Source organism: Drosophila miranda, chromosome 3 (genome assembly GCF_003369915.1).
Source record: "Drosophila miranda strain MSH22 chromosome 3, D.miranda_PacBio2.1, whole genome shotgun sequence".
NCBI classification, from domain to species: domain Eukaryota; kingdom Metazoa; phylum Arthropoda; class Insecta; order Diptera; family Drosophilidae; genus Drosophila; species Drosophila miranda.
In genome coordinates this window covers 9,867,491-9,889,359 of record NC_046676.1, presented here as the reverse complement: position 1 = coordinate 9,889,359, position 21,869 = coordinate 9,867,491, and the positions used below count along the sequence as shown (strand labels likewise).

At 47.9% G+C, this 21,869-nt stretch overlaps 4 protein-coding genes across 12 annotated transcripts; 1 reads left to right on the top strand and 3 right to left on the bottom strand.

Annotated features, from left to right (window-relative positions):
* Nucleotides 1-271: 271 nt before the first annotated feature.
* On the top strand, nt 272-9,750 carry LOC108159440 (protein lingerer). 9 transcript variants are annotated; one of them, XM_033390336.1, is made up of 15 exons: nt 272-345; nt 1,232-1,628; nt 1,685-1,859; nt 1,925-3,357; nt 3,427-3,860; nt 4,046-4,126; nt 4,243-4,347; nt 4,488-4,594; nt 4,669-5,189; nt 6,284-6,418; nt 6,499-6,624; nt 6,687-6,938; nt 7,009-7,164; nt 8,111-8,143; nt 8,616-9,750. In XM_033390336.1, the coding sequence occupies exons 2-15, from the start codon at nt 1,260-1,262 to the stop codon at nt 8,712-8,714; spliced, it is 4,026 nt and encodes a 1,341-aa protein (XP_033246227.1). In that variant the 5' UTR covers nt 272-345; nt 1,232-1,259; the 3' UTR covers nt 8,715-9,750. The 9 variants fall into 9 exon arrangements, with proteins under 9 accessions (XP_033246227.1, XP_033246230.1, XP_033246232.1 ...); XM_033390339.1 differs by having other exon boundaries at nt 273-345; nt 4,034-4,126; nt 4,669-5,093; XM_033390335.1 differs by having other exon boundaries at nt 274-345; nt 4,034-4,126; nt 6,687-6,932.
* A 69-nt stretch (nt 9,751-9,819) lies between these two features.
* LOC108159441 (vacuolar protein sorting-associated protein 28 homolog) lies at nt 9,820-10,630 on the bottom strand. The gene has a single exon (XM_017292729.2). The coding sequence runs from the start codon at nt 10,540-10,542 to the stop codon at nt 9,907-9,909; it is 636 nt and encodes a 211-aa protein (XP_017148218.1). The 5' UTR covers nt 10,543-10,630; the 3' UTR covers nt 9,820-9,906.
* Nucleotides 10,631-11,631: 1,001 nt separating this feature from the next.
* Nucleotides 11,632-13,124, bottom strand: LOC117188100 (sugar transporter SWEET1). The gene is made up of 5 exons (XM_033391433.1): nt 12,932-13,124; nt 12,788-12,865; nt 12,350-12,579; nt 12,116-12,291; nt 11,632-12,051 (listed from the first exon to the last, which is right to left on the bottom strand). Exons 1-5 carry the CDS (start codon nt 13,003-13,005, stop codon nt 11,932-11,934), a joined length of 678 nt encoding a protein of 225 aa, XP_033247324.1. The 5' UTR covers nt 13,006-13,124; the 3' UTR covers nt 11,632-11,931.
* A 1,329-nt stretch (nt 13,125-14,453) lies between these two features.
* Nucleotides 14,454-19,966, bottom strand: LOC108160700 (multidrug resistance protein homolog 49). The gene is made up of 8 exons (XM_017294855.2): nt 19,759-19,966; nt 18,740-18,886; nt 18,470-18,663; nt 18,155-18,400; nt 16,544-18,087; nt 16,035-16,477; nt 15,357-15,965; nt 14,454-15,291 (listed from the first exon to the last, which is right to left on the bottom strand). Exons 2-8 carry the CDS (start codon nt 18,854-18,856, stop codon nt 14,542-14,544), a joined length of 3,903 nt encoding a protein of 1,300 aa, XP_017150344.1. The 5' UTR covers nt 18,857-18,886; nt 19,759-19,966; the 3' UTR covers nt 14,454-14,541.
* Nucleotides 19,967-21,869: the final 1,903 nt, after the last annotated feature.

The window sequence follows — 21,869 nt, the reverse complement described above, 5'->3', positions numbered from 1 at the left end:
ATCTAGTGATGTGTAATTGCAAAATTTGGTTTAAAAAAGTGTGTGTTTCCGCACAAATATGCAATTTTACTGCTGTAAATTACTCGAATACCTTGTGCAAATTATTACATTCTTTATCCGAACAATTGGTAAATAAATATATCCCATCCGCTGCACGCCGGGCCCACCACTCACACCTGGCAACACCAAGCACTTGGGATAGGATAGTTAGTGCGACAGGGATGCAGCTATGGCAGCTGTAGAAATCCGAGCACAAAAGAAAAAGCAGAAAACCGAAGCGGGGAGGCCAAGAATTTTATAAATCAATTCTTGTCTATGCCCCGAGCTGGCAATTGGCATATTCAAGTAATATTTGTGTCTACTCTTCCCAAATGCTGGGGCCAGCAAAATAAATCTATACATTATACTTAGAATAGTGAGCGAGAGGCGGTATGCGGACGTGCGAAATGTACATACATATGTATGTCCCATGTGAAAAAGTGTATGCGGCAGAGGGGACAAGTGTGTGTGTATGTGTTTATGTGAATATGAATAATGTATGAAAAGGCATTATTCATGACGAGATTTGATAAAACTGCGGTGACAACAAAATTAAATGATTCAGATGCACTTGGTATCGGGGTCGTGCACTGGATCGGAGTGGTCTCAGAATTTACCATTGTCGTCTGTGCACCGTTCTCTAGTGTGTCCAACCCCCCCGGCTAAATACTCCACCGTAAGCCACCACCGATTAGAAAAGCGGACGACGTTTTTCGTTGTGATGCGTCTCGGTCACGTACCCCGCCAACGTCCCGCGACGCTCACTTTGCGTTACCTGTTTTGCCAATACACACACCCCTCCGCCGCTGTCTTCTCTATGGCATTGCTGCTATTACTTCCTCTTTTCACTCCCCCCCTCTTGAATGGTTTGCATTAAAGTTTTGTTATTTCTGAATACTTGCTTTGTTTGTGCGTGCGTGTCGCTCTCTCGCTCCGGCTCTCTCATATCTCTCTCGTATGTTTGCTTAGGTGTGTGTGTGTGTGTGTGTGTGGGTTTCGTTCTTTTATTCTCTTTGATTAAATGTACATTGAACTCTCATCTGTCGGCGGCTCTCATCATCTCTCTGTTAGCTTTTCCTATGCCACTTGTTTTGCAACTCGTAAAATTTGGCTAGATGAAAATTTAGGTTTTGAAGATGATTCTCTGGACTGGAAAGCTAATAAGTTCTTGTTGATTTCCTGCCCCTTGCAGCTAATTTGTATATACAGTGTACATAGAGATGAGCACACAAACTCGTTCAGGCGGCGGTGGCGGAGGAGGCGGCAGCAGTCGCAGCCAGAAAAAGTCAAATTCCGCCAATGTTGGCGGGGGCACGGCCCACGATGCAGCCCCACATGCAGCAGCGAACAGGAAAGGCGACGCTAATAAGACAGATAAACCAGAGAAGGCCCAGCCCAAGGCCACCACGGAACAGTTGCGCATCGCCCAGATTACCAACAGCACCACAGAGGATCCACAGATCAACGAAAAGGTTACCCTCTTACTGACCATGACTCAACGTTCCGAGGAGGAGGTGTGTTGCGCCCTCAACGAGTGCGACTACGACTTGGAAGCAGCAGCCAACTTCTTGATCGAGGAGCTCCCTCAGGTGAGCGATTCTGCCACTATGGGAGAGATCCCCTCTCTGAATCTGAATCCTTGCAGGGCGCCTTTGCGAAGTACGAGAAGAAGCGGAAGAGGCCTGCAAGCACTGCTGCCGATGGTGCCGCTGGCGATGGTGAGTGGGCCGATGGCAATGCAAATGCGGACAAGCGCGAAAATACCCGGAACCGCAGCTCGAACCGCGGCGGCGGACGCGGCGGCACTGACAGCCGTGGATGTAAGTATATCTTACACTTTCCTCGCACGCATCCCCCGATTTAATGCTGTTTTCTCTGGCTCCAGGGCGCGGCAGAGAGACCCGCGAGAACGAGCGCAACACTCGGGAATCTCGCGGCGGCGGTGGGGAACGCGGCGGCGAACGTGGTGATGACCGGGCAAACGACAACTATCGCGGCCAGCGCAACGGCGGACGAAGTGCGCCCGGAGGCGGTGGTGGACGCGGAGGCGGCTTCGTTTCACGCTCTGGACGCGGAGGAGGTCGCATGGGAGGTCGTAGCAGTGGCCCACGCGGAGATCGCACCAGTGGCAGCGGTGGCTTTGGAGCAGGACGCAGTAGTAATGCCAACGAGGACCACCACGAGGTGGAGCTCTGGGACAACACCATTGCGCAGAATGCCGAGAAACAGCAGCCTGGCCACGACGATTCCTGGGGCGACTGGAACAACGAGGAGTACGAGGGCTCCCTCAAGGACAGCAAAGTGTTCACCACCAGCAATCTGTCCACACAGACGGCCGCCACCGTGGTCAGCGGAGGAGGTGCCGGTGCAGCATCAAGTACTGGATCTGGGGGCGAGCTTTCGGCCCCGCCAGGACTGGAGCATCATCTGGGCAGCAGTGTCCTGGCCCAAGGATCTCATCTGGGTGCTCTGGTATCGTCGGTCGCAGCTGGAACAAGTGGCGAGGACAACAGTGGTAGCAGTGGGCCGCCGGCAACACCGCCGTCAGTGCTGTTGGGCTCGGCCACCACGCCGCTCCTCCAGTACAGCGCCGCGGTCAGCAATCCACCGCCCCAGATGCAGTCGCAGGGCACGCAGCACAGCAGCGGCGGAGGCACTGCCGCTGGTGGTGGGGGCAGCGCTTCATCATCCTTCGTATCCGCCGCATCAGACACATTCACAAGCGCCGCCTCGGCAGCAGCCACGTTAGTGCAGCAGGCCCAGCAGCAGCAACAGCTTCAGCAGACGACTCCCATAAAGCCGTCGGCTACCCTTTCGGTGGAGCAATCTCAGTATTTCAACTCCCTGGCCAGCCAGGGCGTCAGTCCCGGATCCACTGCCGTGCAGCCAACGCCAGCTGGATATGCCCCAAGCTCTGCCACCGCCTACTCCCAGACGAGTACGAGCGTGGGTGGCGGTGGGGGCGTGGGTGGTAGCCCGTACCCCAGCACGTATGCGAATGTGTTTGGCTCGACAGCTGGTGATCAGTCGCAGCAGCAGACGCAAGTGAGGAGGGCACGCGTCAAGCTGCCGCCTCCCTCGAAGATCCCGGCGACCGCGGTAGAGATGCCCGGCGACAATGCCCTGAACAACATTGGCTACCTGGATGTGCAATTCGGTGCTCTGGACTTTGGCACGGACGACAGCTTCGACTCCATGCCAGAGAAGTTCAACGCGAGCGTCGAGCAGAAGCAGCAGCAGGACGACTATCAGAACAAGTCTCAGCAGCAGCAGCAGCAGCAGTCGACTCTGACAGCGGGCCTGCAAAGTTCTCAAATTGTGAGTCATGCCCGCCTTGGGCCCATGGAACCCCATGGAACATCTAATCCGCAATCATTTTATTAACAGGGTGATGCCTTAAGTGCTGCCGGCTATGCGGCCCGTTCAACGGCGCAGCAACAGCAGCAGAGTGCTAACTCGACTGTCGCCAGCAATGCCCTGGATCAACTGACCAAGAACGATCCGTACGGGCAGGCAAGCAGTGCGGGCAGTGCCTATCAGAATGCGTACCAGAGCAGTGCGGCCAGTAAGGCGAACAGTGCCTACCAGACGTCGGCGCAGGGGGGCTACGGCAGCTCCAGCTATGCGAATGTCCAGTCGTCGGTGGCGAACAGCTACCAGCAGCAGGGGTATGGCTCGTACCAGCCAAGTGTCAACTCCTACCAGCAGCAGCAGACTGTCGCCGGGACGCAGCCTTCCGTGGGTAGTGGTGTGCCCGGAAGTGGGTCAGCGTCAACGCAAAACATTCCGGTCGGCGGAAGTGCCAGCCAGAACAGCTCCAGGTAAGCAGCCCCCGTCGGTTTCTTTGTTGCCATCCGTTGATTTCTAACAACTTATGCCGTTCTGTTGCTCTGTTCTGTTTTCTCTTCTCCTAACACACGTTCACTGTTTGTTCATTTGCTAATACCTGCCTCAACCCGCCATTGCCTGCCCTGCCCCGTGTCCAATGCTGTAGCGGTAATGCCAGCTCCGCGTATCTCACATCGGGATACTCGACGCCACAAAGCGCTTACCAGTCCAGCCAGAGTGTCTATGGCAACAGTAGCGGGTATGTATGGGAATGCTGCTCTCCTCTCTCTATCCCCCTCCTGCTCCAATATTTTAACACGTGCTCCTTCGTTTTGTTCTGCCCCGACTCCTCCCAATCGCCAATCGCCCATTCAGGTTTGCTGGCAGCGCGAGCAACGCGTCTTCGCAGTACGCCAGCTTTGGTACCAGCGCCAAACTCAAGGATGCCTCTACAGCCAGCGGCGCCGCGCACTACGACAGGTATGTTGCCCATCCCCGCATGCTGGTGATCCTCAGTTCGCTTACTAAAACCCGACAGGATACAGAACAAGCTGTTGCCGTTTGGAGTTCCCCGGTTCACAGATTAATCAATGCATTGTTTTTGAATTGCCTGTTTTCAGTGTGTCGACGAGCAGCGGCGTGAGTAGCAGCAGCGGCAGCACGGGCAACGGAGCGGCAGGAGCCGTGAGTGGGCAGCCAGGGGTTAACCAGGCGTCTGTGTCGAACAGTGAGTGCAACGGCAGTGGGGATGATTGTCCCTCGGCAGCACGTGATGTATTCTCTTGTTTTGTTCTTCCGCAGATAACAATGTGAGCGGCAGCAGCTCCAACAGCAACGTGACGGCGGGCGTGACCAGCGGCAATGTGGCTGGAGGAGGCGTTAGCCAGAGCGGCGTAAGTAGCGGCGGCGTGGGCGTGGCCGGTGGCAGCGGTAGTGCGTCCAGCGTCGGTGTGAATGTGAACAACAACAATGCCGGCTCGGTGGGAGGAGCGGCGGTCGCTGCCCAAACAGCTGCCGGCACCGCAGCAGTGCTGGCCTCGCTGACCAACAAGAATAGCAGCAGCAGTAACAGCAGCGGCAGCGGCGTTGGCGTTGGCGGTGGCGCCACAACAGCTGGTGGCGTCGGAGGCGCAAGCACCGGCAGTGGCGGCGGCGCTGGTTCTGGTGCTGGTAGTGGTGGTGGCGGTGGCAGCGGCAGCGGCTTGGTGCCCACCAACATCCAAATGGTTAGTCAATATATTCAGACTGGATTGCCATACTATCAGCAACCAGTTTATTCCTACGAGGAATTACAAATGATGCAACAGAGAGTGCCACATGTGGTGAGTTCATGGAGAAAAGCAAAAGCAAAAACCAAACCAAAACCAACAACAAACCAATGTAAACAATCCATCGAATCGAATCGAATCGACTCTAATATCAATATCAATAATCAATCAATTGTATCCGTATCCGTATCCGCATCCGCATAAGCCACAGTCCAAATTCCATTCACTCCACTCGTACGATATAATAAGAACTACTACTACTACTACTACTCATCGTATTGTATATTCATGATCAAGATAAACGGCTCCCGCGCATCCCAGCAGCTTCGCCTCTAGCCGCAGGGGCTCTGGCTCCGGCTCTAGCTCTCGTTCTACTTCTAACAGATCCGATCCGATCTGATCCGATCCTCTCCTCAGTGTGCATTGTAACATGTAGCATTTGAACGATGTCTGTGTCTATATCTATTGTCTATGTCTATTTTGTCTGTGTAATGTGTATATATCATCACGATTTCTTTTGCACTTTATTTAAATATTTGTCATACCATATCCGCTTCCACACTCCCTTCATCTCCCAACTTATCTCATTCGGAAAAATATTCATAAATCCAGAAAATCCTGGCTCTTTTGCTTTTGTTCTTCCTTGTCATCCATTTTCTTTGCTTTTTACTCGTACTCCACATAACAATCAAATCAATCATGCCAAAAATGAACAAAAAATCTCATGTAAATTAAAAAAAAAAAATTTAATAAATAAAGTAAAAATATTTAATTGCTTTAATTTGGGTTTTGTTTTCTTCTTACTAATCTCGCAACCGCATCCTCTCGCCACTCCACTCCACGCTCCTAACCTGCTCTCTCATATATGTATATTTATATTTTCCATATGAATAATTTAAGCATTTAACAACACATCATATTTTTTTTTTTTCATTTCCATTTACATTCAAATGCGCTTTGAGCCGGTCCGACCCGCACACAGCTTTGCCAAACTATACAGATTTCACGGATTTGATCCTGATCCAATTGCACAAAAGTCTGGTAAAGCTGCGTCGCGTCATCGGCCATCGGGCCCCTTAAATAGACTCGACTCTCCTACTCAGCCTCGACGGCCAGCTAATTTTGTGTGTGTTTTGTGTCGATTGCAGCAGGGATATTACGATCTGAACTACACGCCAACCAGCCTGGGAGCGGGACGCGACAATCTCGGATCTGTGGCGTACTCAACCATGACTGACGGACGCTTTGCCCGCACCGACAATAACTCCAGTCCAGTAAGCAACGTGAGTCCTTAGTTCTGTCGCAAGTTAGACGCGAATGCGGGAATAGTAGCTTAATGTCGGTCAATATCTTTGCCTTGCAGGTGTCTAGCACAATGTCTCAACAGGCGGGCTCAAGTGCACCCATGCTGAATGTTCCTTATGCCTATTTCTATGGTGGCAATGTGATGCCTGGTGGTTTCCAGTACGGCACACCTGCCATTTATCCAGTAATACCTTGAATATATTTCTCCATATATGTCCTAATGTATCCAATGTTATTTTTGAACAGCAACAAATACCGACGGCAAACACGGCATCCGGTGGACAGTTCCCGAAGCCATCGTACAGCGCGGGCTACGGCTCAACCAACTACGACACCCTCTCACAGACCACACAGGATTACAGCAAGGGCGGCTACTCGACGAGCGTGAATCAACAAACGAAAACCCAGACGGTTTCCAACCAGCCGCAGGCGGGCACTGCCTCTGACCTGACCTCATCGATGTACGGCAAGGGCCACGTGGCGCTGAACAAGGTTAATGTACGTACAGCTTGGCCAGTCATCCTAGTCGCTCTAACACCCGTTTGCGATTCTCCATTTTCCCCTACAGTCGTATGATAAGCAGAGTTTCCACTCGGGCACACCGCCACCGTTCAACATGGCCAACACGCAGACAGCGGGCGGTACCTCGGCCCAGCCGTACGGCATGTACTTGCCGATGCCAGCAGCCGGACACCACAATATGATACATCAGCCCATACACCAGGTAGGGTCAGAAACGGAAGAAGTGATTGTGGTACGAGGAGGCTGCGAGAATCACATCCTTGAGATTTGGAGGGATCCGCACTATGACGATGGTGGCACTCACATAGATCAACTTCATTGTTGGGGACGAGGGCCAGCCAGAGCTGTCCGACAGCCTTCAAGATCATGTCTGCGGAATATCATTCATGGCCGACTGCTTGACCTGTCAGAGGGGGGCCTCCATTGAGCTCTAGACCAAATACAGCCCATCAATCAAACACAATCAACAATCCATTTGCTTGAGTTAATATTAAATATGCGCTTTACGTTACTCTCTCGGCGGCACACACGCACTCTCTCGTAGACACTTTAATATTGGTTTGGTTTGGTTTTGGTTTTATATTTATTTTTAGTTTGCATCATACAGTTTGCAGTTTTATTCCGCACGTTTCCCTCTGTAGAACGGAAGAAGGAAATTTTAAATCTCTAGAATCTCTAACAAAATAAACGTACACTGAACACTTTTGTAAGCCCAAAGACTAACCAACATTACTCACTACTCCAATCCCACTATCATTTTGTAATTCTTTTATGCATCCATCCACGTGTGTGTAAATTGAACATTTTCTTTATATTTTCTTAACCAAACGTTTGTTGTTTTTTATTTTTCCTTTCTTTTCCTTTAATCTAATCGCGTATTCGTGACTAACCCAAACACATTTCATGCATTTTCTGATTTTGGTATTTTGTATTTTGATGAAATTTTGCTCGGTATTAGTCTCAAAGGAGTGTAGACTCCATAGAACACGGAATTGAGTATATCTCATCAGCCACATCCATTGGGTTGGTTGTTGGGTAGCAAGTGCCAGAGACAGAGAGAGTGAGAAGAGAATTCTAAAATGCATGAAATTGTTATATTGTATGACCTTTCTTTATAATTTCTTTTGATTTTTTTATGGGACAACTAGATGGACGGCAGGATTCATAGCTCATCCCGCCGGGTAAGTTCCTTTGTTGTAAATCATGTGTAAAAGTTGCTTAATTTCTGGTAAACACGCACTACAACTCGTATCTAACCCCCACATGCCGTGCCATCCCATACCATCCCATCCCATCCCATCGACTTGTTGTCTCCACCCACATCGACTCATTTATTCTGTAGTCTGCATGAATCCTCCTCCATAGAAACGACGCCAACTCGTAGCTGAGAAAACTCAAAATGAAATCAAAAGGAAATCAGTTATCGAAAGGCTCTACTTTAATCAGAATCAGAATCATCTCTCATGACCATACCATATCTGCTGTGTAAATAAGTGATATACTATATGTGTACTCTATATGTATGTTAACAATTGTGTATCGATGGCTAAGCTAAGTGGAGACCGGAAGAGGGAGCACTGTTCTTCTGGGAACAGGGAATCGAAAACCTGTTGCTTTTTTTGCTTTATTACTGATCCTCCCATTCTGTTGCAGGACTCGAACAGCGCCGGGCAGCGCCAGCAGTCGAGCAGTCAGTCTAAGTCGGCCGGCAAGCAGGGCTACTCGCCCTCGTACTGGACCGGACAGAACTAGCTTCCGGAGAACACAATCTGGCAGATCGCTCTGCAGCCTGCCGCCTGCCTAGCGAGCGAATTTTATAGCCTCCGCACCACGCCCATACACATTTACAAGAACAATCACAGCTACAACTACAGTATCAGCAATTCGGAAGCGTTGTCCGTAACCAATACAATGACAGCAGAAATAGTGACCACTACAGAAGCCACCGCCGCAACTGGAGTCGCCACAGACGACGCCAACACAACCACGACCCAGCATCAGCCACCACGCCCAGTCATTTATTAATGCTGTTCGAGGAGCAGTCACAATCTTAGCAGACAGAAGCCCAATCCACACCCCAAACACACACACACACAACCACAAACACACGCTGTTGAAGAGGCGAGCGAGGAGTCGTCGTCTTCATCGGACGATGACTATCTAATATACGAAGATAAGCGATCATACTTTACTTAATAAGAAACGTTTTTACTACGAGCGCACCGAAAAAGGCCACGCCTCCTCCTTCAGCATGCCCATGCCCCCAACCAACGCCCATACCATACCCTAAACAGGAGCACAGAGAGAGGATGTGTGGCACAGGTGCATCTAGGATGCTACTCTCACGGACGTGTACACGCATGAATGCCACATACATACATACAAACAAACAAACAAGAAACATACAGCAACATCCGCATAAATATACCAAGTACCATTTTCACATTGCATACAAATAAATCTACAAAGATAAAGAGTAACAATTATTAATTATTAAAGGCGTAAAGCGATGTAACAGATTAGGTGCGTAAGAGGAAACAGAACAGAACAGAGCAGAAACCGAACAGAAAGCAGAACAGCAGAAGAGTAAATTAAAAACTACGAGTATATATATTAAAGAGAACTAAAACAAAACAACAAACATTACGTGGATGATAAAGATAAAGCGAAAGAAAACAAAACAAACAACAATTATTGTAATCGGTTTAAACTTATATGTATAATTATAACCTTAATATTTAAACTAAATACAAAAAAGAAGATACGATTAAATCCAAACAAATGCAAATCTTTTACCCATTTTTGTTTATCTGGAATGGAATAAAGACCACAGAGCTTTTATACACGAATAAACACGTTTTAATGTGGAATATAAAATATTAATTTATTTTACGTTTAGAGATACATTTTTAGGCTAAGAAACAAACAATGGCTAACGACCCGACTACTGGCTGTGCAACAGTTTGTTGAAGTCCGCGTAGGCCGACTCCAAGTCGAAAAGGAACTGACGCACTTGACCCTCGGTCAGCTCATCCGATGCCTGCATTTCGTTCAAGCTGCCCAGCCACTTGTCAACCTTTTGTTTAGCATCAAAGTCTTCGGGAATAAGGGACAGGCGATTCATGTTGTCAGCCAGGTCCTTCACATCGGGCTGCAGGGCGTCCATGGTGTTGATCTGTAGACGCAGCTTGTCCATAATCGTTATGAACAGGGAGACAATCTCGGCTATGCACTTGGATGTGTTTCCCTTGTCGTCGCGTATGGTGATGGGGCGATCCTCCCGAATGCGCTCCAGCGCTGCTGGGCAGTCCAGACGGAACTTCTTGACGAACGTCTCCACTGTGGGGAACTCGTCGCACTGCACCTGCTTGAAGGCAATCTTGTACTGTACCAAGTACTTGGAGCACGCAGCCGTGTACTCCTGCGGTGTAATGCAGTCCCGAATGTAGGCCTTCTCCAGCTGCTGGATTGTGTTTATAATGGCGTACAAATCCGCCATGTTGTCGTACCTCTCACGCTCGCGGGCATTGCGATGGAGCTTCACCTCCTCGTACAGGTCAGGACTTTGTTCCTGCATCATTTTGAATGGCGAGATTCGAATTTTAATATTAAATACGGATATTTCAACAAAAGAACACGGTGATTCGTCATACGATTAGTCGATAATAAATCGACAATCGGTATAGCCCACATAACCCCCCTATATTTAAACAGTTCAACGACTTGAGGTAAATGGCGGAAAATGTTACTGATGGTAAATTCTTCTTGTAGATCCATGCCATCTTTCTTCTGAACTTAAAAAAATCACGATTTCTTTCATCTGAGCTGCGCTAACATGATTTAATTTTCATTATTTTCGGTGGAATATTAAAATACCCCCTCGGCCTACAATGGGTTAATCGTCCTCGCCCACAAAATTTTCTTAGAGCCTTAACCGATTTGAAGAGAACAAAAAGAGACGAGTGGTGCGCGCCAAATAGAAATTGTTTGAAATGCGCGACAAGGATTTAAATGCAATCCATTGGAATAAATTATGCACGTAAGCACGATTTGAGAGCGAAAATAATAATAATAATAAAAATTAATAATAATAATAGTAATATATATATTATTATAATATTATATATAATATAATATATATATTATTAATTATTATTATAATAATAATAATTCCTCATAGAGTTGGTAAAAGAAACGATAGTGCTATAGTACCATCAATATTATGGTTGAAAAATTAGCCGATCGTCGTATGTTTCGGAAGCGCAAAATAGTTCAGTTAGTAAAAAAATTATGGCTATAGTGGGTTGATTTTTTACACATGGATTTCTGCCTGTATTTACATACATATTTTTCGGTGAATGGCGTATGTGTTTTAAAGTATATTATATATTATTATATTATATTACTGATTGCACACATTCCGGCTGTCTGGATACCGGCGCTCCGACCGATCGTCGGCAATTTCATGAACTAATTATTAATTATATCGCTATAGCCCCGCTTTTTCTTGTCCGATCTGGGCGTGTCACGCCTCCTTGTAATCGGGAGATCGCTTGAACCAAGATTGATGATCGCTTGGAGTCAGATTTCCTTCAAGGACAATGTTCGGGGAATCAACTTACAATCAAGTTGTTAAATTAGATTGCTCTATAACACATACATATATAACTTTTTTCGAAAACATTACAGCGTTTTATTCTTTAAGCAAGGACATGTACAGGATAAATCCTGATGGGCGCCAAAGATCAGCATAGTGATGTAAGTACACACTTTTGAGAAAAATAATTTAATAAATACTTTAAAATATACAATCACTATTACGTACATATGTCTATAGTAAATAAGCAAGCAGCATATCCGCCCCGCTATACTTCCCGTATATTAAAATATACATACATATGTATATCCTGCATGAGACGTGCTCTTATGCCAGAGCCGCATTTCCATATAACCCACATCCACTTAGTCTCTAAAATGGCACAGCCTGCTCGACTAGCTTATAGCCCTGCCCAGAGTAGCTGCGTGGCGGGTACACCACGAACAGACTCAGCTGCAGCATGGACAAGAGGCAGCCGAGAAAGTTGGGTATCTAAAATAAAGTAGATGTTTGCAGTTCATAATATATGTCTGGGGAATCATGCGAAAATAGGCACCTGGATAAACGAGTCCGATATGAGAATGCCGTAGATTAGCCACTGCAGGCTGACCAAGAAGGATGTGGCTATAAGGGGCAGTGGTAGGCTCTCAGAGTTTTTCGCCCGAATGACGTGCAGCAGAGTGGCCAGGGGGGCAGCAAAGAAACACACGGTGACAATACAGCAGAAAATTCCTGAAAAAGAAAAATTGTATTTGATTAATGTAATCATAGGTTCGGATACCTTTTATACCTGTAATGCGTATCATTTCGTCGCGCTGGTCTTCCAGACGATTGGTATATACGACGACTGCAATCAGTACGGCAAGAACGAATGCAAATTGCCTAACGAAGGCACGTTTGTTCACAGTGAAGACATAGTAGATCAGCGTGTATATCAGAAAGAGTGTTGATCCAATTATGTTGACCAAAACAATGCTCTGCTCTTCGGTTAGCACGCCGTAACGCAGCCAAAAGCTACAGCTGTTAAAACAAATGGCATTTATTTAAATTTTTAAAGGCGTGAAAGCGTTCATCAGGTGCATCCAACCCTGTAGACAATGTATCTCTTGACGTGTTCCACGAACACAATCAACTCTTGCCCGACAACGACAACCGCAACCAATTCAAATTTATCATAGGATGTCGAGCCATGTGGCCGGCAACGGCAACGTCGACAGTTTATACTTACGATAAGAAGCCGCAAATGAATGGAACTCCGGAAGAGTCGCCAGTGCTCTTCTTCTGTATGTACTTGCGGCATATCATGCTACATGAAAACAAATCGTTAGTTCTAATTGCTTCAAAAACATATACATAAATTGGAAATACTTACGCGCCGGACAGAAACTGAAATACGGTGCTGATCACCGCCGTTGTGGACAGCAGCTCATAGGCCACCGCCGACATTGTTCTCTTTCTCTTTTTTGCTAGTTATATATTCAAGTTTAACTATTTAAGATATAATTTACGCGTATCCACAACGTCAACAAAAAATTAAACAGCTGCAGCTGAGTTGGAATATAACACATTGCATAGAAATAATCGATATATCGATAGTCGTTTTGTGCATGGCACAATTAAAGCAGGTAGGGAGAAATTTTGATCTACCATTGACACTAAATTCTAAATAAGTTGCATTGTATAATTTATAATATATTTAATTAGGTGCAAGCAAATGACACAAATATATATTTTAAACGATCCACACCCCCCCCCCCCTTCCCAGCAAGTTTAAAAAATAAATTTGAATCTAAAATGCACATTCCCATGCCCTCTTATTCTAAGACATAAGACACAATCAATCCTCCGGCATACATTCAACTGTACATTCGATCAGCCCATTCCGTCATATTCTTGGGAATATGGACAATGTCGTCAAAATAGCTGGAAAGTTCATTGACTTTTACATTATCCGAAGAGCCATTTCCGCTATTTAGATTTTGGCACTTTTGAGTCAGTTCATTGAAATTGTAGGGATTTCTGGAAACGGTTCTCTCATTGCATATCAAATCGCTGTTCACCCAGTTTTCCGGGCCATCCATTGCCGCCATGTTACTCTGGGTCCAGTAATATCCCTCAGCCCTCGATGTATTTTCCACATTGTGCAATAACGAATTCTTTAACGCCCAAACCGAATCATTAGCTTGTAGGACAGGTTCAGGAAAGGATGGATGCCGCTGGATAGAATTGCCTTGAGGAAATTCATGTGAGTTAATCTTCAGTTTGTCCAGCTCGACCGAAAGATCAACCCGGCCAGTGATAGCTGCTTCAGGACCATGCTCCTTCCTTTGCTGCAGGTAGTGGTTATTGCTCGCTACCAACCCGAGATTGATTATATTTTCGCACTCTTGAGACAGGACTTTGAAATCGTACGAATGTCTGGAATCAGTTGTCCTCTCGGTTGACCCATAGTATTCCGCCCAGTTTTCGGAGCATTCCATTGCCGTCTGGTTTCTATGGACCCACTCATATTCCCCAGCATTCGATGTGTTATCCACATATTGCAATGAGGAATGACTTAGCATACCGACTGCCGGATTGTTAGCAAGGCCAGAAGTTGCTGGCGTGATGGGTGCTGTCTTCGTCCTGTACCACTGTCCTAATGGATGTCCTTGAATGTGCATGTTGGCGTATTCGTGTGCCGATGACTTCAACGCTTCATCCGTTGAGTGAATTGTGTTTTCAGTGAGAGATACAAATATTCAAGGGCCTACTAGCACGGTAAAGCTTACTTCAAGTATGACTGAAAAAGGTCCATCAAAGGAACATCCCATTTCGTGTATGGGATAACAACAACAATGTGATATTGACCTAAATATTTTTACACCTTGGCGTGCACAAGACCAGAAAGTCTATGTCGTAACATATGTGTTTATTTATTTTATTCGTATCTAATTTCCTATTACTCTAATTTACACACTAAATAATGCCGATGGGTGTGTTTTATCCCGCCACCTGCTGCATCAGGTAGAGATTGGCGTATATGCGATTTAAAGCCATTAGCTCTTCATGCGTACCATGCTCAACGACCACACCTCTCTTGAGGACGCAGATCAGGTCCGCGTTCCGAACTGTGGTTAGGCGATGGGCAATCGTGAGGCAGGTACGTCCAGAACGAGCCTCGTCCAGGGCCTGCTGAACAACCTTCTCGCTCTCCAGATCCAGAGCAGATGTGGCCTCGTCAAGTATCAGAATCTTGGGATTTCTCACCAGAGCCCGGGCAATGGCAATGCGCTGCTTCTGGCCTCCAGAGAGCTGCGACGACTTGCCAAGCCGCGTCTCGTAACCCTGCGGCAAAGAGCTGACAAAGTTGTGGATGTTGGACTTTTTGGCCGCTTCGATGATCTCCTGCATGGAGACCTCGTCCCGGAAGTTGTTCCCGTACGCAATGTTCTCGGCAATAGTGCGGTCGAAGAGCACGGGCTCCTGCGAGACCAGCCCCAGCTTGGAGCGCAGCGTGTCCAGAGGGAAGTCTGTGCTCGGCACTCCACTGAGATTCACCGATCCGGAGACGGGATCATAATAGCGGAGCAGCAGCTGCACGCAGGTCGATTTGCCAGAACCTGACGGACCTACAAGAGCCACAGTCGTCGACTTCTTGATGGAGAGATTCAAGTTCTGCAGTATGGGAGTCCCCTTCCGGGTCGGATACTCAAAGCCCACGTTCTCGTACACAATGTCGCCCTCAGATTTCTAGAATAACAACAAAACCAGATGTCAGAACCCATGAAAAAGGTAATGGGTCGGAAGGAACTCACCTCCACGGTGTTGTAGGGGTTCTCTGGCGGATTGGGTTGAGTGGAGTTGCTCTTAAACAGCTCCATTAGGCGGCCAGCGGAAAGGATGGCATCGTTCACGTTCGGGGCATAGGCCAACGCCTGGCCCAGCATCCAAGAGCCGAAGATCAAGGCTTCCGCCACCTTGATAATGTCCTCATAATTGATAGCCTCATCGGCCACGAGCAGTCCACCGTAGTACATGGATATGCCATAGGCCAGGAAGGGAGCCGCCTGTCCCAGCGCAAAGACCACTCCACGGAAACGAACCTTGCGACGACAGGCAACATCCACGTTGTCGATCTGTTGGACGTAGGTTTCCAGGATGCGACGCTCCAGGTTTAGTCCGTTCACAGTCCGAATGTTGGTTATCGCCTCCACAGCCACCTGCGAAGCCTCCTCGACGGCCGCCTTGGCTGACTGGGCGCTCTTCATGATGAAGCGACCCTCCAGGTACACCGACAGGCAGACAAGCGGCAGGGTGACCAGCGTGAGAAGCGTCTGTTGCCAAGAGAAGACAAAACCTACGACCATGCCGATGCCCAAAGTGGAGACGGCTTGCAGCATGACTCCAACGCGAGCACCGGTAGCCTGTAACCACGTGAGGATTGGGAGGATTAGCAGGATTCGCCAGACACACCACGTACTCTGCTAACTTACCCCCTGTACGTTGGAGCAGTCACTGGCCAGGCGGGAGCACAGCGCACCCACCGAGTTCCGCTCATCGTCGAAGTAGGCAATGTCCTGGGACACAATTGTGCCGAAAGCCATGTTCCGCAGCCTGGTAGTCATCTTCACGCCCGCCGTAGTAAACATGTGGGTCTGAAGCATGGTCCCCAGTCCAGCCAGCACGCCGATCCCGATGAAGATGCACGATATGTTGATGACCTCGGCACGTACCACGTCGTCGTCTCCGTTGGCGAGCACCCCGAAGAAGTCGCCGAAGAAAAGACCCCACAGCGGGAAGGTTGCTCCATGCAAAACTGAGGCAATGCACCCGACCGCAATGAAGCGCCACTCGGGGGCATTCAGCCTCATCAGCTGCGTGAAGGAAAACTTGGGAGCCTCCGGTTTCTGCTTCTTGCTGCGACGCTGCGAGCGACCTGCAAAATGGAAAGACGGCTGATGGCTATCCTTTGGGCTCCCGCATCACTAGTTCGTTAACTTACGTTTGCGACGGGTGCCGGCGCGGCTGAATCCACTTTCCCTGCTGGTGCCCGCTTCCAGTTCTGGCTCATCATCCTCGGTTTCGTCATCCTCCTCCTCTTCGGAGAGGTTCTGTGCCTTTTGGAGCGCTCTATCTCCGGTCTCCTCCTCCTCCGTGGTCTCCTTCCGCCGGGTAATGTTCACCAGCTCACAGTACAGGCCACGTTGCTGCATGAGCTCCTCATGGGTGCCCTGCTCGGCCACCACTCCGTTCTTAACGAACACGATCTTGTCGGCATTCGTGATGGTCGACAGGCGATGGGCCACCACCAGAGTTGTGGGTCCTTGGCTGGCCAGCTCCAGGGCGCTCTGCACCCGTTTCTCGGATGTGGGATCCAGGGCGGACGTTGCCTCGTCCAGGAGCAGAATCTTCGGCTTCCGCACCAGCGCTCGGGCAATGGCGATGCGTTGCTTCTGCCCGCCCGAGATCTGGGCGCCCTTCTCGCCCACATGGGTGTCGTAACCCTTGGGCAGTTTGCTGATGAAATCGTGACAGTTGGCGGCACGTGCCGCCCGCTCTATGTCCGCCTGTGTGGCTTCCGGGTTGGAATAGCGGATGTTCTCGCCGATGGTGGTGGCAAACAGAACCGGTTCCTGGCCAACGATGCCGATCTGCGAGCGCAGCCAGCCAACATTCAAAGAGCGCAGATCCCGTCCATCCAGTTTGACGCTCCCCTGCTCGGGGTCGTAGAACCGCTGCATCAGCTGGATCATCGTGCTCTTGCCGCAGCCCGATGCACCGACGAAGGCCACCGTCTGGCCCGGCTCCACGTCCACGGTCAGGCCCTTGAGGATTTCGACATCTGGTCGGGCGGGATAGCGGAAGTGAATGTTCTCGAAGCGGATGCGTCCCGTGATGCTGTCTGGCTTAGCCCCCACCTCGACCATGGGATCGATCTGGGACTGGCGATCGATGATGCTGAATAGGTTTTGTCCAGCGGCAGTGGCCATTGCCATCGAGTCGACGTGCGGCGAGGCGAAACCGAGATTCTGTGCTCCCATAATGACAGCAAACAGGACGATGACAAGGACCGCAGGTGTGTACTGGCGGTCCTCGAGGTTGCGATCCTCCAGAATGAGTTTCGATCCGTACCAAACGGCCAGGGCTATGCAAAGGTAGATAATCAGCCAGGTGGCAGCACTGCCCAGGCCCGTGTAGAGACCCTTCTTGCGGCCTGTGGCCTCGGCGGGGATCAGTAGCTTGCCAAAACGATCCTTCTCCTTCTTTTGCCCACTAAAGGCGAACACGGTGCGAATTCCGCTAAACACCTCCTCGGCCACATCGCTGGCGTTCGAGTAGGCCTTGAGCTCTTTTTCGGCTAGGGTGCCCTGCATCTTGCCCACCACTGTGCCGGCGATGATGATCAAGGGACAGCACCCGACAATCACCAGTGTGAGGCCCCAGCCGTAGCAGAACGAAGCAACGATGCCGACGACGAATGTCATGAACAGAAAGGTGACTATCACCACCTTCTCGCCGATTCCCTCCTTCAGCTTGTCCAGATCCCTGCAGAACAGTCAGTCAGCGGTCAGCTTGGCTGGGATCAACTTCATTCGGATGCGATTCAACTTACTCTGTCATCTTGCTGGCGAAGTTGGTACCGGAGGTGGTGTCGTACCACGTAATGTCCTGCCGCAGCATGGCCTCCAGGAACACCTTGCGGATGCGAACGATCTGGTTTAGCGCCACACGATTGGAAATGTCAACGGCTAGGGTGATGAGCACGAACATGGCGACCGATCCCACAAGACTTCCTACACCGAAGGCGATGGAGTCATCGATGATCGCCTGCTGATTCTCCTCCTTGCTGGCGTTCGTCCTGCAATAGATTTAAGCTAGATTAGGACTACTCCTGGGGACGGAGTACTCTCCTCTTCTCAAGACTTACAGTCGCTTTCCGCCTCCGAACATTGCCAGCGCGAATGTGGGCGAGGAGGTGCCCACTCTCACTGTGCGGTCAACAAGCAGGGACGTGAACTCTCCGTAGATGATCATGAAGAAGGGAATAAATGCCGATGCGACGGCAGCCACCACGATGCTGAACCCGATCAGCACTCGCTCGAACCTGGTGGAGTATCTAAACTGCAGATCGGAGGAGAACAAGCTCGATATTGAACGATATTCCATTTGCATGCTGATTGCATTCGGGGGCTCTTACCATATCCAGGTAGTTGTACTTCTTTTCTGCCTTTTGCTGGACAGATCCATCCTGTGCCAGGAAATCTCCCACTTGAGGCAGATGCGATTCCTCCTTTTTCGTTGCTTTGAGATCCATTTTGTTGTTTGGGACTTTTTCAAATTAAACCTGTAAGCAAGAGGATTGGGTCGTAGTTAAACAAGGCTAACAAACACCTATTTGTTGTTGGTTTGAAACAAGGAATATTTTCTAGGTTGGATTTTAACAATAAAACAATCAGTATTTGGTTCAGTGACCCGCCAATGTATCTGTATGTATACCTCAAAATCTTCTCGAGCTGATTGCCAAACGAGCAATAAATGCCACTGTAAAGTCTAACTAATTTAAGGTTTATTGCAACAATAATATTCATGGCATTGGCTGGTCATTTCAAAAGGTCTCGGTGGTTAGTCTCCAAGTCTTTTGTAAAAAAGAAATATCTTGTCAACGACTTTATATGCTCCTCCACTTCAATGACACTTTCATTTGAAACGAAAACTGATAAGTTTTATATTGAATATATCCGAAAATAATAGGTATTTATTTGAACAGATAACTTTTATTGTTCAATTGTTGCATCTTTTTAAGACGTAGAAATACTTGGGTAAGTTCTGTAATTACTTATTTATTTATGTATTAGTTTATTTATTCATATTGAATATGCATATTGATATATGCGAAACACGAGCACAGATCGAACCCGCAATGTGCAAGCACTGATCAAAAAGTAAAAACCATTTTCCCAAGTCAATTTAAGGAAATTAGTCTGATTGCGCAAATGAAAAAGCAACCATATATTAATAAATTAACAACAATTGGAAAGTGGGATATTTTCTCGTTCATTACGATTCTCAATTGACAATTGTCGATCTCCGCGCACAGCCTTACACTCTTCTCTATACTCTAGACTCAATACTCTGGACAGATCTATGTACATATATATGGGTTCCCCAGATTGTACACACTCCTCAGAGATTTCATTCCCCAATTTGGACACTTACGCAGCACGTGCCGATTTTTCGGACGGCAATCAACGACAGACTGATTAGACGGGACGCGTCGGTTCGTTTCACGTTCTGTATCTTTGGCACGAGTTTGGTATGGTATGCTATGGTATTGTATGCTCCGTGCCAGACTATCACTTGTTCAAGTGCAAGAGCAGGGTAGAGGCTGGCGTCTGGAGTCAGCGAGCGCGCGATTTGAACTGGAAGAGTCCCAGTCAATTGGTTGCGACGACAGCTCGGTTTCAGATCTCGGGTCGGCATCGGCATCGGAGACCGCAATAAACACGATCGTATAATTTAATCGGTGCTCCCCCTGGCAACCGCCGTCGCGACGGACGCGCTCCAATTGGGGGAGCAATACTCATTCCTGGTTCGGTCCTGACTGGTAAACAGTTTCAAGCCAAACAAAAACAGTTCGACAAGTGATTATAGTCCCCCCATGCAGATTAGGTAGATTAGATAGACTCGGATAGACGACTCTGCTCTGCTCTGCTCGGCTCGGCTCGGCTCTCCTCTGCTCTCGGTTCGTTCAGGTCTGGTCTTATTGGAGGCATAACCTGTTTGTCTGTTTACCCACTAAATGAAACCCGCTTGCATTCTGCAGAGGAGGCTGGGCTGGCTTTGGCTCTTGGAGTAAGCGAGTATTCCAATTCCATTTGCGTGCATGGATTGGGGATCGGGGGACTAACCGAGACGAAATCTGTATCGCGTGCGAAAACCGTGATTCATCCGTTTCTCAGGTGTTCTGTGAAATACCTGCGGATGCGTACAGGCATTCCCACGTGTGGATCGCGCTTGACAGTTCCGATGACAATCACTTGATTTAGTTTGATTATTTCACCATTCCTAACAGCGGTTGAGAGATATTCATAACTTTTCCAACAGGAATCTTCCATAAGCAGAACGAAATCTTATCTGTAAATGTAAGAACGTTTATTATACAATCAAACCATAATAAAAAATTATACGCTTGTACCTTTGACAAGCAGCAAATAGTATTCAATTCAGAGATGTACATACGAGTATTATTTGCAAGCCAGATAAACCGAATTGTCGCAATTTAGACAAGGCGAGTCGAATAGATAATTGCTGCAGCAAGGTAAGATCTAGCCTCGTCTCGTGGTGAAATAGTTGTTTTTTGGATTGTTTTTATTTCCTTTTGGCCAGGTTATGGTTATGGCCACTGTGATGTTCTCCGCATTGACCGAACGAATGAACGAACTTCCGATTCCAAAAAAAACATGTGGATGTTTATAGTACAGTGTGGTGGTAGTGGGGGTAAGCACTGGACAAACAGCCACGTATTGTACGTCATCTGAGAGGAAAGCGTGTCAGTATTTGCCCGTCCGATTGTCTTTTTTTTCTACACTCAGATCATCTGAGTCAGATGTGACCTGATGGAGATATCATTCTTATACAAAGATGCGACCCCTATATTCTAAATTAATATGCCTAATTAATATGATTCTCAATATATCAAAGGGATCTCAGATAGCAGAGTTATAAACTCCCGGAAATTCAGTCAACTTCAGGCTATATTCAGGGTCAAGCAACGTGTGTCAACGCTCTATTCTCTATACTTTATATTCAAAGAGGTCCAAGAGGCAAAAGCTGTTGTCATGTCCCCATGTTATAGTGAATTTGCACAGAAGATGTAAACGAGCTTTCGGAAGCTTTCATCAAGAAATCGTTTCCGCCCAGCTGACCACTGGGAAGTTCCAAACATACATAGATCAAAGCTTTCCCAAGAATGAAGTGCAATTTATTGAAATCTCCAGAGTAATTGTACATTGTACACGCATACATACATATATGATCTATAATTTGCCCCTTTTTTTTTGCAGTGGACCTACACAAAACAAAACAAAGCGTGACGCAGACGCACATTCATTTTCTCTTTCTCACTCTCCTTCTTCTTTTCGTTACATGCATCTCTTCGCCTTAAATAAAATCCCCAATCCGTTTAAAGAAACCTTTGTTAATAACAAGAATTTATGGGATTATCATTAGCTGCATTTTGGCGGAGTTCTGTATATTTTATCGAAGTTCTTCCCCGAAATGTTAAAATTCTTGCGTTTCTAGAGTTTCAACAAAATGCTAATTCGATT